Source organism: Doryrhamphus excisus, linkage group LG3, assembly GCF_037039965.1.
Source record: "Doryrhamphus excisus strain RoL-2023G ecotype Guam linkage group LG3, RoL_Dexc_Guam_v1.1, whole genome shotgun sequence".
Lineage (NCBI taxonomy): Eukaryota > Metazoa > Chordata > Actinopteri > Syngnathiformes > Syngnathidae > Doryrhamphus > Doryrhamphus excisus.
This window is the reverse complement of record NC_136359.1, coordinates 18,388,162-18,402,145: the sequence shown is the minus strand read 5'-3', so window position 1 is coordinate 18,402,145 and position 13,984 is coordinate 18,388,162. Positions and strand designations below refer to the sequence as shown.

The 13,984-nt window shown below is 44.4% G+C and overlaps 1 protein-coding gene across 3 annotated transcripts in view; it reads left to right on the top strand.

The window, feature by feature from the left end:
* hectd4 (HECT domain E3 ubiquitin protein ligase 4) overlaps positions 1-13,984 on the top strand; it is a 34,856-nt gene that overhangs the window by 14,018 nt on the left and 6,854 nt on the right. For all 3 annotated transcript variants that reach the window (XM_078789823.1, XM_058070954.2, XM_058070953.2), the window contains 30 exons: positions 74-220; positions 311-495; positions 614-767; positions 854-1,134; positions 1,208-1,394; positions 1,482-1,563; positions 1,641-1,843; positions 1,937-2,072; positions 2,196-2,378; positions 2,455-2,619; positions 2,714-2,883; positions 3,035-3,150; positions 8,012-8,115; positions 8,308-8,469; positions 8,560-8,708; positions 8,859-8,938; positions 9,069-9,232; positions 9,315-9,552; positions 9,696-9,832; positions 9,908-10,034; positions 10,143-10,280; positions 10,395-10,531; positions 10,621-10,781; positions 10,862-11,043; positions 11,151-11,356; positions 11,433-11,563; positions 11,665-11,870; positions 11,960-12,139; positions 12,263-13,662; positions 13,753-13,960. In XM_078789823.1, coding sequence (XP_078645949.1) covers positions 74-220; positions 311-495; positions 614-767; positions 854-1,134; positions 1,208-1,394; positions 1,482-1,563; positions 1,641-1,843; positions 1,937-2,072; positions 2,196-2,378; positions 2,455-2,619; positions 2,714-2,883; positions 3,035-3,150; positions 8,012-8,115; positions 8,308-8,469; positions 8,560-8,708; positions 8,859-8,938; positions 9,069-9,232; positions 9,315-9,552; positions 9,696-9,832; positions 9,908-10,034; positions 10,143-10,280; positions 10,395-10,531; positions 10,621-10,781; positions 10,862-11,043; positions 11,151-11,356; positions 11,433-11,563; positions 11,665-11,870; positions 11,960-12,139; positions 12,263-13,662; positions 13,753-13,960 — 6,119 coding nt within the window. The remainder of the gene's footprint in view (positions 1-73; positions 221-310; positions 496-613; positions 768-853; positions 1,135-1,207; positions 1,395-1,481; positions 1,564-1,640; positions 1,844-1,936; positions 2,073-2,195; positions 2,379-2,454; positions 2,620-2,713; positions 2,884-3,034; positions 3,151-8,011; positions 8,116-8,307; positions 8,470-8,559; positions 8,709-8,858; positions 8,939-9,068; positions 9,233-9,314; positions 9,553-9,695; positions 9,833-9,907; positions 10,035-10,142; positions 10,281-10,394; positions 10,532-10,620; positions 10,782-10,861; positions 11,044-11,150; positions 11,357-11,432; positions 11,564-11,664; positions 11,871-11,959; positions 12,140-12,262; positions 13,663-13,752; positions 13,961-13,984) is intronic.

The window sequence follows — 13,984 nt, the reverse complement described above, 5'->3', positions numbered from 1 at the left end:
AATGGCCAAAAACACATTTATTTTCATTTAATTGTTTTCCTTAATTCTTCATAAATATGTGAAATGTGTACAGGATTGAGGAACTAACTTGTGGTGGAATGGTAGAGCGGGTCCAGGAGGCCTTTGGAGAGACAATGACGTCTGTCGTGTCTCTGTGTGCTCGCTACCCCATTGCTTGTGCCAACAGTATTGGCTTGCTTTGTACAATACCCTACACCAGGCAAGAGATTTCATCACTCTCGATGTTTCTGTTTCCTTGTCACGTAATCCTCACCATCCTGACTCTCATTTGTTGCATGTCTTAATGTAGGAGTGAGGAGCAGTGCCTAGTTCGGAGTGGGCTGGTTCAGCTCATGGACAGCCTATGTAGCTTGAGCGGTCAGAGGGAGTGCAGCTCAAATGAGAAGCAGACTAAAAAGCAGAAAGTGGCTACGATGGCCTGGGCTGCTTTCCAGGTGCTTGCCAACCGCTGCATTGAGTGGGAGAAAGTAGAAGGTGAGGTCTAATGTGGAAATAATTTGTTGATAATTGGCCAGACTTTTCTGATGCACTTTTGAGTAAGTATTAAGTATAATTTAACATCCACCTGTTTTTCTGTTTTACTCATTTAAAGGTGGCTCAACGGATGGAGTACACTCTGGTTTAGCTCGGCAAGTGTCAAGTCTGCTGACCAATCATCTGGCCAGAGCTACAGAGTGCTGTGGGAATCAGGCAGCTGGCAATGATGCCTTACAGGATGTGCTTAGTCTACTCAATGACCTTTCTAGGTATAGTTCTGCCATGGTTGATCATCTTTTTATTTAGTCTTTGTTATTACATTTTGTTCATTATATATTCTTTACGTGAATTCCAGGAGCCATATCGGAAAAGCTATCTTGAGCCAACCAGCCTGTGTTTCGAAACTTTTGTCTCTGCTGCTTGACCAGAGACCTTCCCCAAAGCTGGTGCTTATCATCCTACAGCTTTGTCGCGCTGCCCTACCTCTCATGAGTGTAGAAGATTGTGGTAATGTAGCCCTGCCATCATGGAGCTATTCTATTAACACGTTAGATGCAGAGCAACAAGATGCCAGTGACCCTGCCTCACGCATAGCTGCCTTGCTGCTAGCTAAACTGGCAGACTATGTGGTACCAGGTTTGTCTTTCTTAAAGCAAAATTGCTAAGTGTTGCACGAGTTTAGTATTTTGATTCTAATGCCCCTTGCCAGGTTGCCAGACCTTGCTCTCTCCCAGCTCCTCCGAGCCAGACACTAGTCTGTCTCGAGCCAGTTCCAAAGGAGCTCTGAAGTCTGATGATGTTGGGGAGGAGGGAGAGGCGGTTGATGGTAAGCTTTCGATCTTCATCCACAAGAGGGAGGACCAGTCATCCCATGAGGTTCTGCAACCGCTTCTCAGGTAGGATTTTCCCCTGAAAATGATGTAGTTTTACGTGAGTAAGCTTACTTTAAAGTTGCGTGTTTTCTTTCTCTTTTTAATATGTAGCAGCTCAGAAGGTCGCCCGTTTCGCCTTGGCACTGGTGCAAACATGGAAAAGGTTGTCAAGATGGACAGAGATATGACCAAAGTAATGTTTTTTTAATGTGCATATTTACAATATGATTGATAGTTTTCTCAATGCTGATGTTTCCTTTGCATTTTTAGAGTGGAAGCTGTGAGGTGATCACAGAGGAAGCATCTGCTGCCCTGAGGAAGGCCACCAAGTGGGCTCAGTCTGGTTTGATAGTGAGTGTTGGCCCCCCTGTAGAGACTCAAAACCAAGAAACCACTGGAGGCGTCACAACTGGGGATAAGAAGAAAACTGCTCAAACATCTGTGTGTAGGGACAGGAATACTGAGCTGGCAAGGTACACTGGCCACTTGTGGTTTTATATCTTCTGTCTAGATACATTAAGAAAGGTAAAGGCCTTAACTGCAACTGAAAATCTTGTCTTATGCAGGTCGGATCCTGTTAGGCCGTTCATTAGTGGCCATGTTGCCAACAGTATGGCTGCTGAGGTCATTGCATTGCTGCATAGTCTGCTTACTGCCCCGGAGTCAAACACTGCTCAAATCTGGACAAGCACTGCTGAAAAAGTAACTGTTACTAGCTTTTAAGCACAATTACAGTATATTGAAAAATTATCTTCAAGCTGACATCTGTACATTTATTCGGAGGTCTTTCTCTTAAGCAAAAAGCTTACATTTTGTTTGTTTTAGGTACTCTCTAGGGCATTGATGTTCATCCCTCAGCTAGGGAAGTATGCTGAGACTATTTTAGAGAATGGGAGCAGCAGTGGAAGGAAACTTGCTAAGCTTCAAGCTATTGGCAGACAGGCGGTTGCTGCCCTCTGTGCTCTTGGGGGATTCAAAGAAACCATTAAAATTGGCTCAGAGGTTCAGGTAAGGGACACAATTTAGACGTTGCTTAGGTTAATCACATTCTTTTTTACTCCTATTATGCCTTATGTATCTCTAGGTGATAGGTAAAGGAGTGTTGGGCAGCGTGGGAATAGTGATGTCCATCAATGAGCAGGAAGGCATTGCAACCGTCAAATTTCCCTCTTGCGACTACAGGAGAACTTGCAAAGCCTCAGACGTGCTGACAGTGCCAATATCACGCCTGTGTACACCAAGATCAGAGGTAAGAGTTCCACTATCTAGCTTAATCTCCACAATCTGTTAATGTAAGATATAGTTTTGATTCTTATTTCTCGCTCTTCTCCCCCAATCCGCAGGCACTCCCCTTGTATAAACTATCAATCACTGAAAAGGTTGTGCAAGCAGTTCAATCCATGCTTCTGCCACAGGAGGGCAGTCTGTCCATTCATACCTCTCTACCAGCTTCAGGAGATGGAGCCAGCCCAGTGATGGCTGCAGTTCGCTTGCTGGCTGAAATCAGAACCAGGTCAGTTATTTTAGTTTATGTTCTTATGACTAGTAGTCTAAAGTCAGGACAATATGGCTGTCCAGAAAAATCCAACACCACTACCAACTTGTGGATCCTCTTTGCTAAGCAGTTAACTTACCAAAAATCTTTTATGATCTTTGTTTTCCAGGGCATGTCTGGTGATGGCGCAGCTCCTGGAGGACAGCTCATTTTGTGAAGAGTTCATCCAGCAGTGTCCTGCTGCTGTGGAGGTTCTTAACCTGGTTGCTCAAGAATGTAGTCCTGGTATGAAATTGTTAATAACCCTGAATCACTATAGTGGAGATCTTGGTTTTATAACTATACAGTGAAGAAAATAAGTATTTGAACACCCTGCTATTTTGCTATTTCTCCCACTTAGAAATCATGGAGGGGTCTGAAATTTTCATCGTAGGTGCATGTCCACTGTGAGAGAGATAAACTAAAAAGAAAAATCCAGAAATCACAATGCATGATTTTTTAACAATTTATTTGTGTGATACAGCTGCAAATAAGTATTTGAACACCTGTGTATCATCTAGAATTCTGACCCTGAAAGACCTGTTAGTCTGCCCATTAGAAGTCCACCTGCACTCCATGTATCATCCTGAATCAGATGCACCTGTTTGAGGTCGTTAGCTGCATAAAGACACCTGTCCACCCCATACAATCAGTAAGACTTTAACTTGTAACATGGCGAAGACCAAAGAGCTGTCCAAAGACACCAGAGACAAAATTGTACACCTCCACAAGGCTGGAAAGGGCTACGGAGCAATTACCAAGCAGCTTGGTGAAAAAAGGTCCACTGTTGGAGCTATCATTAGAAAATGGAAGAAGCTAAACATGACGGTCAATCTCAATCAGAGTGGAGCCCCATGCAAGATATCACCTCGTGGGGTCTCAATGATTCTAAGAAAGGTGAGGAATCAGCCCAGAACTACACGACAGGACTTGGTCAATGACCTGAAAAGAGCTGGGACCACCGTTTCCAAGGTTACTGTAGGTAATACACTAAGACGTCATGATGTGAAATCATGCATGGCACGAAAGGTTCCCCTGCTTAAACCAGCACATGTCAAGGCCCGTCTTAAGTTTGCATATGACCATTTGGATGATACAGAGGAGTCATGGGAGAAAGTTTTATGGTCAGATGAGACCAAAATAGAACTTTTTGGTCATAATTCCAATAAGCGTGTTTGGAGGAAGAAGAATGAAGAGTACAATCCGAAGAACACCATCCCTACTGTGAAGCATGGGGGTGGTAGCATCATGCTTTGTGGGTGTTTTTCTGCACATGGGACAGGACGAGTGCACTGCATTAAAGAGAGGATGACTGGGGCCGTGTATTGTGAGATTTTGGGGAACAACCTCCTTCCCTCTGTCAGAGCATTGAAGATGGGTCGTGGCTGGGTCTTCCAACACGACAACGACCCGAAGCACACAGCCAGGAAAACCAAGGAGTGGCTCCGTAAGAAGCATATCAAGGTTCTAGCATGGCCCAGCCAGTCTCCAGACCTGAACCCAATCGAAAATCTTTGGAGGGAGCTCAAACTCCGTGTTTCTCAGCGACAGCCCAGAAACCTGACTGATCTAGAGAAGATCTGTGTGGAGGAGTGGGCCAAGATCCCTCCTGCAGTGTGTGCAAACCTGGTGAAAAACTACAGGAAACGTTTGACCTCTGTAATAGCAAACAAAGGCTACTGTACCAAATATTAACATTCATTTTCTCAGGTGTTCAAATACTTATTAGCAGCTGTATCACACAAATAAATTGTTAAAAAATCATGCATTGTGATTTCTGGATTTTTCTTTTTAGTTTATCTCTCTCACAGTGGACATGCACCTACGATGAAAATTTCAGACCCCTCCATGATTTCTAAGTGGGAGAAATAGCAAAATAGCAGGGTGTTCAAATACTTATTTTCTTCACTGTATAAAACACTGTATACAGTGCATCCAGAAAGTATTCACAGCGCTTCACTTTTTCTACATTTTGTCATGTTACAGCCTCATTCCAAATTGTATTAAATTAATCTCTTACCTCAAAATTCTACACAAAATACTCCATTATGACAATGTGAAAAAGTTTTTTTATGACTTTTTTTAATTTATTAAAAATAGAAAACAAAAAAATCACATTTACATAAGTATTCACAGCCTTTGCCGTGAAGCTCAAAATTGAGCTCAGGTGCATCTTTTTTCCACTGATCATCCTTGAGATCTTTCTACAGCTTAATTGGAGTCCACCTGCAGTAAATTCAGTTTATTGGACATGATTTGGAAATATAATAACTGTCTATATAAGGTCCCACAGTTGACTGTGCATGTCAGAGCACAAACACCAAGCATGAAGTCAAAAGAACTGTCTGTAGACCTGCGAGACAGGATTGTCTTGAGGCACAAATCTGGGGAAGGATACAGAAAAATTTCTGCTGCTTTGAATGTCCCAATGAGCACAGTGGCCTCCATTATTCGTAAATGGAAGACGTTTGGAACCACCAGGACTCTTCCTAGAGCTGGCCGGCCTTCTAAACTGAGCAATCGGGGAAGAAGGGCCTTAGTCAGGGAGGTGACCAAGGCCCCGATGTTCATTCTGTCAGAGCTCCAGCGTTCCTCTGTGGAGAGAGGAGAGCCTTCCAGAAGGACAACCATCTCTGCAGCAATCCACCAATCAGGCCTGTATGGTAGAGTGGCCAGACGAAAGCCACTCCTTAGTAAAAGGAACATGGCAGCCCGTCTGGAATTTGCCAAAAAGCACCTGAATGACTCTCAGACCATGAGAAACAAAATTCTCTGGTCTGATGGCTTTCGTCATTCGTCATTCACATTGTCATAATGGAGTATTTTGTGTAGAATTTTGAGGTAAGAGATTAATTTAATTCAGTTTGGAATGAGGCTGTAACATGACAAAATGTAGAAAAAGTGAAGCGCTGTGAATACTTTCCGGATGCACTGTATATATTTACGTATAAGTATAAGAGATGAGTACGTTAAACATGAATATCAGGGGTGCCCGCACTTTTTCAGCACCCAAGTTACAAGTCAACATGATCTACCTCTTTGTATAAAACAAAGCTTTTCCTCACAAGGGTCGTGGGGGTGCTGGAGCCTATCCCAGCTGTCTTCGGGCGTGAGGTGGGGTTGTATAAAACATAATATATGAAAAAAACCTAAATGGTAAACTTTGAAATACTGTTGTAAATATTAACGATTAGAACTTCATACCCACATTTTTAAAGTTTACAGGTAATCAAAGTAGTTCAAGATAATTACCGTAACCCGTGTACTGGTAATATGTCAAAATAGCTACATAACATTCATTAGGACAGACTTCATGTACAGTGAAGAAAATAAGTATTTGAACACCCTGCTATTTTGCTATTTCTCCCACTTAGAAATCATGGAGGGGTCTGAAATTTTCATCGTAGGTGCATGTCCACTGTGAGAGAGATAAACTAAAAAGAAAAATCCAGAAATCACAATGCATGATTTTTTAACAATTTATTTGTGTGATACAGCTGCAAATAAGTATTTGAACACCTGTGTATCATCTAGAATTCTGACCCTGAAAGACCTGTTAGTCTGCCCATTAGAAGTCCACCTGCACTCCATGTATCATCCTGAATCAGATGCACCTGTTTGAGGTCGTTAGCTGCATAAAGACACCTGTCCACCCCATACAATCAGTAAGACTTTAACTTGTAACATGGCGAAGACCAAAGAGCTGTCCAAAGACACCAGAGACAAAATTGTACACCTCCACAAGGCTGGAAAGGGCTACGGAGCAATTACCAAGCAGCTTGGTGAAAAAAGGTCCACTGTTGGAGCTATCATTAGAAAATGGAAGAAGCTAAACATGACGGTCAATCTCAATCGGAGTGGAGCCCCATGCAAGATATCACCTCGTGGGGTCTCAATGATTCTAAGAAAGGTGAGGAATCAGCCCAGAACTACACGACAGGACTTGGTCAATGACCTGAAAAGAGCTGGGACCACCGTTTCCAAGGTTACTGTAGGTAATACACTAAGACGTCATGATGTGAAATCATGCATGGCACGAAAGGTTCCCCTGCTTAAACCAGCACATGTCAAGGCCCGTCTTAAGTTTGCATATGACCATTTGGATGATACAGAGGAGTCATGGGAGAAAGTTTTATGGTCAGATGAGACCAAAATAGAACTTTTTGGTCATAATTCCAATAAGCGTGTTTGGAGGAAGAAGAATGAAGAGTACAATCCGAAGAACACCATCCCTACTGTGAAGCATGGGGGTGGTAGCATCATGCTTTGGGGGTGTTTTTCTGCACATGGGACAGGACGAGTGCACTGCATTAAAGAGAGGATGACTGGGGCCGTGTATTGTGAGATTTTGGGGAACAACCTCCTTCCCTCTGTCAGAGCATTGAAGATGGGTCGTGGCTGGGTCTTCCAACACGACAACGACCCGAAGCACACAGCCAGGAAAACCAAGGAGTGGCTCCGTAAGAAGCATATCAGGGTTCTAGCATGGCCCAGCCAGTCTCCAGACCTGAACCCAATCGAAAATCTTTGGAGGGAGCTCAAACTCCGTGTTTCTCAGCGACAGCCCAGAAACCTGACTGATCTAGAGAAGATCTGTGTGGAGGAGTGGGCCAAGATCCCTCCTGCAGTGTGTGCAAACCTGGTGAAAAACTACAGGAAACGTTTGACCTCTGTAATAGCAAACAAAGGCTACTGTACCAAATATTAACATTCATTTTCTCAGGTGTTCAAATACTTATTAGCAGCTGTATCACACAAATAAATTGTTAAAAAATCATGCATTGTGATTTCTGGATTTTTCTTTTTAGTTTATCTCTCTCACAGTGGACATGCACCTACGATGAAAATTTCAGACCCCTCCATGATTTCTAAGTGGGAGAAATAGCAAAATAGCAGGGTGTTCAAATACTTATTTTCTTCACTGTATTACATCCAGTTAGCATTTGCTATCAAACATGACCGATATACTGTACAAGTACTGAAAATGGTTATCAATGCAGTTAACAATGTAACCGAAGTCAAGGCAACATATTGAAAAGATTTCACCTGTATTTTAGAAAGTATAGCACGTAATGCTCAGTTTTTGGTCCCCTTTCTGTGTTTTCAGGGGAGCGCCTCGGTATTGTTGAGGCTCAATGTGAAAGAGTGAGAATGCTATACCGAGACTGTGCTCGCCCGCCACCACCCCCACTTCAGACAGAAAGACGGCAGGTAGGGTTGATAAATTATACATTTTGAGTCTTCAGTATTTTTCTTTTAATTACTGTTGCATTTGAATAATTGCTTGTTTGAACAGAGTAAATAAACAATTCCCTGTAACTGAAAACCTTGAAAGTCCAATTGAACAATATATGGCAGGGCAGGTAGTGTAATTTTAATTTGATGTAATGCCTTTTTTTGTAGCCCAAGGAAATCACTTGGTGCCCATCCCGAGTGTTCCCTCCAGTCCGTGCCTGCATGTTCTCATCTCGCCTGACCTCGGTCACCTTCTTGGCTGATCCCAGCGCTGGTGGGGGACTACCAAGGGGCACCTTCATCTATGCCACCTCTCCTGTACCAATTCAGGTTGAACATATGTTACCAAAATTATGTGGAATTTGTGCTGATCAGCTTGGCTCACTCTTCTTTTTACTTTCATTTTCTCTGTCCTCTCAGGCTCCTTCTTTTTATTGGGAGATTGAAGTTGTCTCCTATGGAGACTCTGAGGAAGACAGTGGGCCCATTGTGTCCTTTGGTTTTGCCACTGAGGCGGAGAAGAGAGACGGCGCCTGGACCAACCCTGTTGGCACATGTCTGTTTCATAAGTAAGTTTGCTTTATGTATGCAATGACATTGGAAATGCCTATCTTGGCAGCCTTTTTACAGTGTTCTGTCTATGGCAAGAGTGCAGTTTTACATTTGTCTACTGTATATTGATCTAGTTTTGACTTGTCTTTCTCCTTTCTTTATCGCAGCAATGGAAGAGCAGTGCACTACAATGGCTCCAGTCTACTCCAGTGGAAAAGTGTCAGACTGGATGTAACTCTACTACCTGGTGAGATGTTTTTGTTTTTTCCCCACAAGCATGTTTTTTGGGGGGGTCGGACTAATATTAATTTATGCCTTTTTTCGTGTTGTCTATTGTTGGGAATTTCCATGATAACGCAAGATTTACCTTAACACAGGTGATGTGGCTGGAATCGGCTGGGAGCGTTCAGAAGGCACACCTCCACCCCCTGGTCAAGCCCCTAAAGGGCGGGTCTATTTCACCTATTGTGGCCAGCGGCTCAGTCCCATCCTTGAGGATGTAGCTGGCGGAATGTGGCCTTTGGTGCACATTCAAAAGAAGGTATGCATACTACAGTGAGAATGTAAAATGTATTCAGTTGCACAAATTTCCAACAAATAACACAAATGTAATTGTTTTGTAGAATTCAAAGATTCGTGCCAACTTTGGTAATCATCCTTTCGCATATGCTGAAGGCCAAGCTCACAGGAATGCAGCGGACTTGTGCATTGATCTTGCAGAAGAAATAAGTGCCAATTTTGAAGCACTCCCCTTTGCTATGGCATCAGACAGTGATAATGATGCTGGTACTAGCGTTACATCGGACTCAGGTTCCCATGGACCTCCTTGTCGGATTGCAGCAGTGGCAGTGACTCAGCAACGTATGTACATTGCCTATATTTTTGTATTAGCCTAAAATATGCTTTTTACCTTTTGACTTTGTATACATAAACACACCCTTTTGAATCATTTAATTTGCCATTATTGATTTGACCATCGTGATTGTCCACCTTAATCCCTTTAGAATACAACAGTGACCTGTCCTGCCATTACAAAGTTGAGCTGAGTTATGAGAACCTAGTCACCTCTGGACCTGATCCACACCCTCCACCCATTGCAGATGATGAGAGTGATGATGATGATGATGATGACGTCCCAAGAGTGAGTGAGCTTGTCATGATTTTATGTCTGTGACTGCTTGTGACTCTATATTTCACTGTGCCATTGAACATTTAGGAGGACCATTACGCCTTGCTGGTAAAGGCATGGGAAACCAAAGTGTTCCCCACCATCCGAAGAAGGTTCCGTAATGAAGCTGAGCGGAAATCTGGCCTGGACCAAATCAAAGGAGCTTTGCAGCTTGGTAAAAATAATAGATCTAATTAAGTATAACCCAATTATGTGATTCAACCTTTCATTTCAACAATTTGATCAAGACAGCTAGCTCTGTTGTGTATCTAAACACCAACAGGCATGGTTGACATTGCAAGGCAGACAGTGGAGTTCCTGTATGAAGAAAATGGTGGCATTCCTCGTGACCTCTATCTCCCCACCATCGAAGATATCAAGGATGAGGCCAACAAATTCACGATTGATAAAGTTCGCAAAGGTCTTGTCACCTATATTACTGGTCTTTACTTGACATTTGTTTCTTCTCAAACCTGTCAAATACTTCACTAATGTTGTATTGTTTCCCCAAATTACAACCTGCTTCTTTCTACAGGCTTGACCGTGGTCATCCGCTGTCCAGACAGCAACAATACCAGCAGCACCACGGGAGGGACAGCCCTGCCAAAGTTCGCCATCCGGGGGATGTTGAAGACTTTTGGTTTGCATGGAGTAGTGCTGGATGTTGACTCTGTAAGCACAATGCTGAATGTTGCAATGTTATATGTTATTGCTGTGTTTAAAAAAAAAGGCATTAAGGTGTTTTTTGTGTGCTTCACTAGGCAAATGAGTTGGTACAAGTGGAGACCTATCTTCGCAGCGAGGGTGTGCTGGTGAGGTACTGGTACCCAATTGAAATGCTGGAGCGGCCACCTGCTGGATCCCGACGCACTGCAGCTAATGGCTTGGTCTCACTAGACAGTAGCAACATTCAAATTCACAGGTATTAACCATTAGGACCTGAATAGCACATTACATACATATAACCTAATTTATGATACGATATTATAATTGTTTTTTCAGGGAGCTGCTTCGCTGTGAAAGTGCACTGGCGCGTTTATACTGCCGAATGGCCCTGCTAAACATCTACGCTCCCAAAAGTCCTCACACTTTCACCCGTCTCTTCCACATACCTGCAATCCGGGACATTACCTTAGAACACCTACAGCTGCTGTCAAATCAGTTGCTGGCCCCCCCACTCCCTGGTGAGTGGTAATTTCATGTACAAATGCGTACTGTACTTCTTTCTCTGTGAGGTCTTCTTTCCTGCCGTTTCCATTTCTCATTTAACATTGTCACAATATCCCTGCAGATGGCACTATTAGTTCTAGCTCGATCCTCCTGGCCCAGTCAGTGCTTCACAACCTTCAAGGCCAAAGCTGTTCTCCCACAGACCTATTCTACCAGGGCAATGCGCAGCCCATCCAAGAGTGGTTAACAGTGGCCATCACCCGTGCCTTGCATCAAGGAGAGGAAAGCTTACTTGAGCTAACTAAACAGATTTGCTGCTTCCTACAGGTCAGCTGTGCCCATCAATGCACTAATGCAAAATTTCATGTTCAATGTTCAAATCAATGTTCTGCATGTATCTCAGCATGCACCAGAGCAGTTCACATCGGAGGAATTCCCTGTAACGGAGTCCAAAGTCAGCATGGACGTAAGCTTTCCAGGGGCTGCATTTGTGATTGTATCCTGCAAAGAGAGCCAACTTGGCTGCCGCAAAGAGTGAGATATCTAGCAATGTTGATCTTTTCCACTTCACTCAAAGCCCAGTCGGTCACTTATTCTCTAATGAAATATTGACTTCTCTCCCTTTCTTCTATTAGCTCTAGCTTATACAAGGCTCCCTGGGCACGGGTAATGCTGTATGGTCTGGGTCATAAAGTGCGCAAAAATGGCCAACTTAATCTAATGGAGGCTGTTTGCTACCCTCTGGATGCATCACCTGCCAACACGGGCCTTACCCCCCCGCCCACCACCAACCAATACCCCTCTGTCATCATCCCCACTGACAAAGTGCACATCAAACTGGGTATGTATTTATTGTTCCATAAGGTTTCAGGTTTTTGAGTTTTACTGGTATAGCATTTATACAGTATCTCTTACTCTTATCAATTATAGGTGTGTCGCCCCCTCCTGGTGCTGTGTTGGCACTGCATTCCCTGCCTCTGGAGTTCCCTCTGGCCATGGCATTTGCAGAGCAGCTGCTGACTTGGAAGCTGGGAGAGAACTCCGAGCGATCAGAAGACGAACTGGATACAGTACCGTCATCTGTGCTGCTCCAAGTGGTAGAACTTCTCGGTATAGTGCATTTTTAACAGTATTAACCTTTTAACTAGTTAACATCAGCTTCATCACATGGAATCTTTGTAATACATGATCTAACCTCAAGTGTTTCCTATCTTGGCTTGTATTTTGTATTAGGTGGTTTACTTTGGACTACTGATCTCGCTCCATCCATTAAAGAACTTGCTTTTCACTTGCTGGCTGAACTTCTGCGGAAGATTCACCACTTGGAGCAGCGTAAAAGTCCCACTGGCCTCTCCAGCTCTATTGCTCTTCTGCTCAACCCCTGCCTTGCAGTCCTCATGTCCCTGCAGACTGAACTCCGTAAGCTCTATGACAGGGAAACTCAGGGCTGGACTGCAGGAGGAGCTGGAGCAGCAGGGTCTTCATCTGGAGGTGTTGCATTAGCTCTGGCAGCAGAACAAAGCAGGTTCTCCACATACTTTCATGCACTGATGGAAGTCTGTCTGGCTGTGGCAGAGGTGACACTCCCACTCAATGTTGGAGGCTCCACAGTTGGAACCCTTACCTCGACCAGTGCCCCTAACCTGAGTGATTCTTCATCGTCGTCGTCCTCATCCCCAGGCCAAACACCACAGAGCCCCAGCCTGCTGTCTAAACGTAAGAAAGTGAAGCTGAAGCGTGAGAGAGCAGCAGCTGCAGTGGCCGCAGTGGTGTCAGGTAAAAAGGGAAGTGGCGGTGCTCGTCTGTCAGAGAGTGACAGTGCCCTGCTGAACATGACGGGGAGTAAACCTGAAGACATGCTGTGGTTCCACCGCTGCCTCACTCTATTGATGATCCTTCGACATCTTGCCAATAAGGATCCCCAAGGTTTGAGTGTAACAAGTGATGCAGTGACAGATGCCTGTCAAGCTTTGGTGGGTCCCACGGCCCACAGCCGCCTGTTGGTGATTTCAGGCATCCCCACCCACCTTGAAGAGGCAGTGGTTCGAAATGCCATCCGCAGGGCTTGCAATGCGCATGGAGGCCTATTCAAAGATGAAGTCTTCATCCCTTTGCAGGATGAGGACCCAAAGAAAACTAAATCTGGAGCTGGAGTCTCAAGCCCTCAAGACGGCAAAGTGACCACTGAGTCTGAGCGCCCCTTCCCTCACAGTGGGGGTCCTGAGAGTCCAGACAGCTCCAGCAGCGTAACTCCAGCAATGAGTGTGACCGCCTCTGCTTCGACCAGCCAGACTTCCATATGCAGCTCTTCTCAGGGAGTCTCTCGCACTGCCAGTGAACTTTCTGTTGATCAGGAGCTATTAGCTGTACCTACGTTCACCCCCGCCGCAGCAGTGTCTGCGGGTAACTACCCCCAGCAGGGTTCCCATGAGCCCCAGACAGTTTCCAGCCAGGAAAGTCTGGATACTTCTCTTTGTAGCACTGGAAGCATGGGGAGTCTTGGAAGCTTAGGGGAACCAGTGGACAGTACGGAGACACCGTCAGTGTCAGATGGAGGATCTTTGCACACAGTCACCTCTCAGGAGAGCAATGCAGTCACGTTGCGGCCTATCAAAGGCTATGCTGTCATTGAGGTGGGTTAAACAACTTTGATTTTCTTTATTTTTGTGGTTGGTTTTCTTTATGATTAAAAAAGGGTTGGTTCCCTTTATGATTAATTACAGGTTCGTTCTCGAGCGAAAGTGGAAAAAATACGAGCCAGTCTGTTCAACAGCAGTGATCTAATTGGCTTGTCTAGCCTTGAGGGTGAAGAGGAGCTAATGGAGTTGACCAATGAGGAGATCCTCACAGCCTCGAGCGTGAATCAAAGTCTATTTGACACCCAAGGCAGCTCTGCTCTTGAAGACTACTTTCTGGACAAGTCAATTCGAGGTTCGTATATGACAAGCAATACTC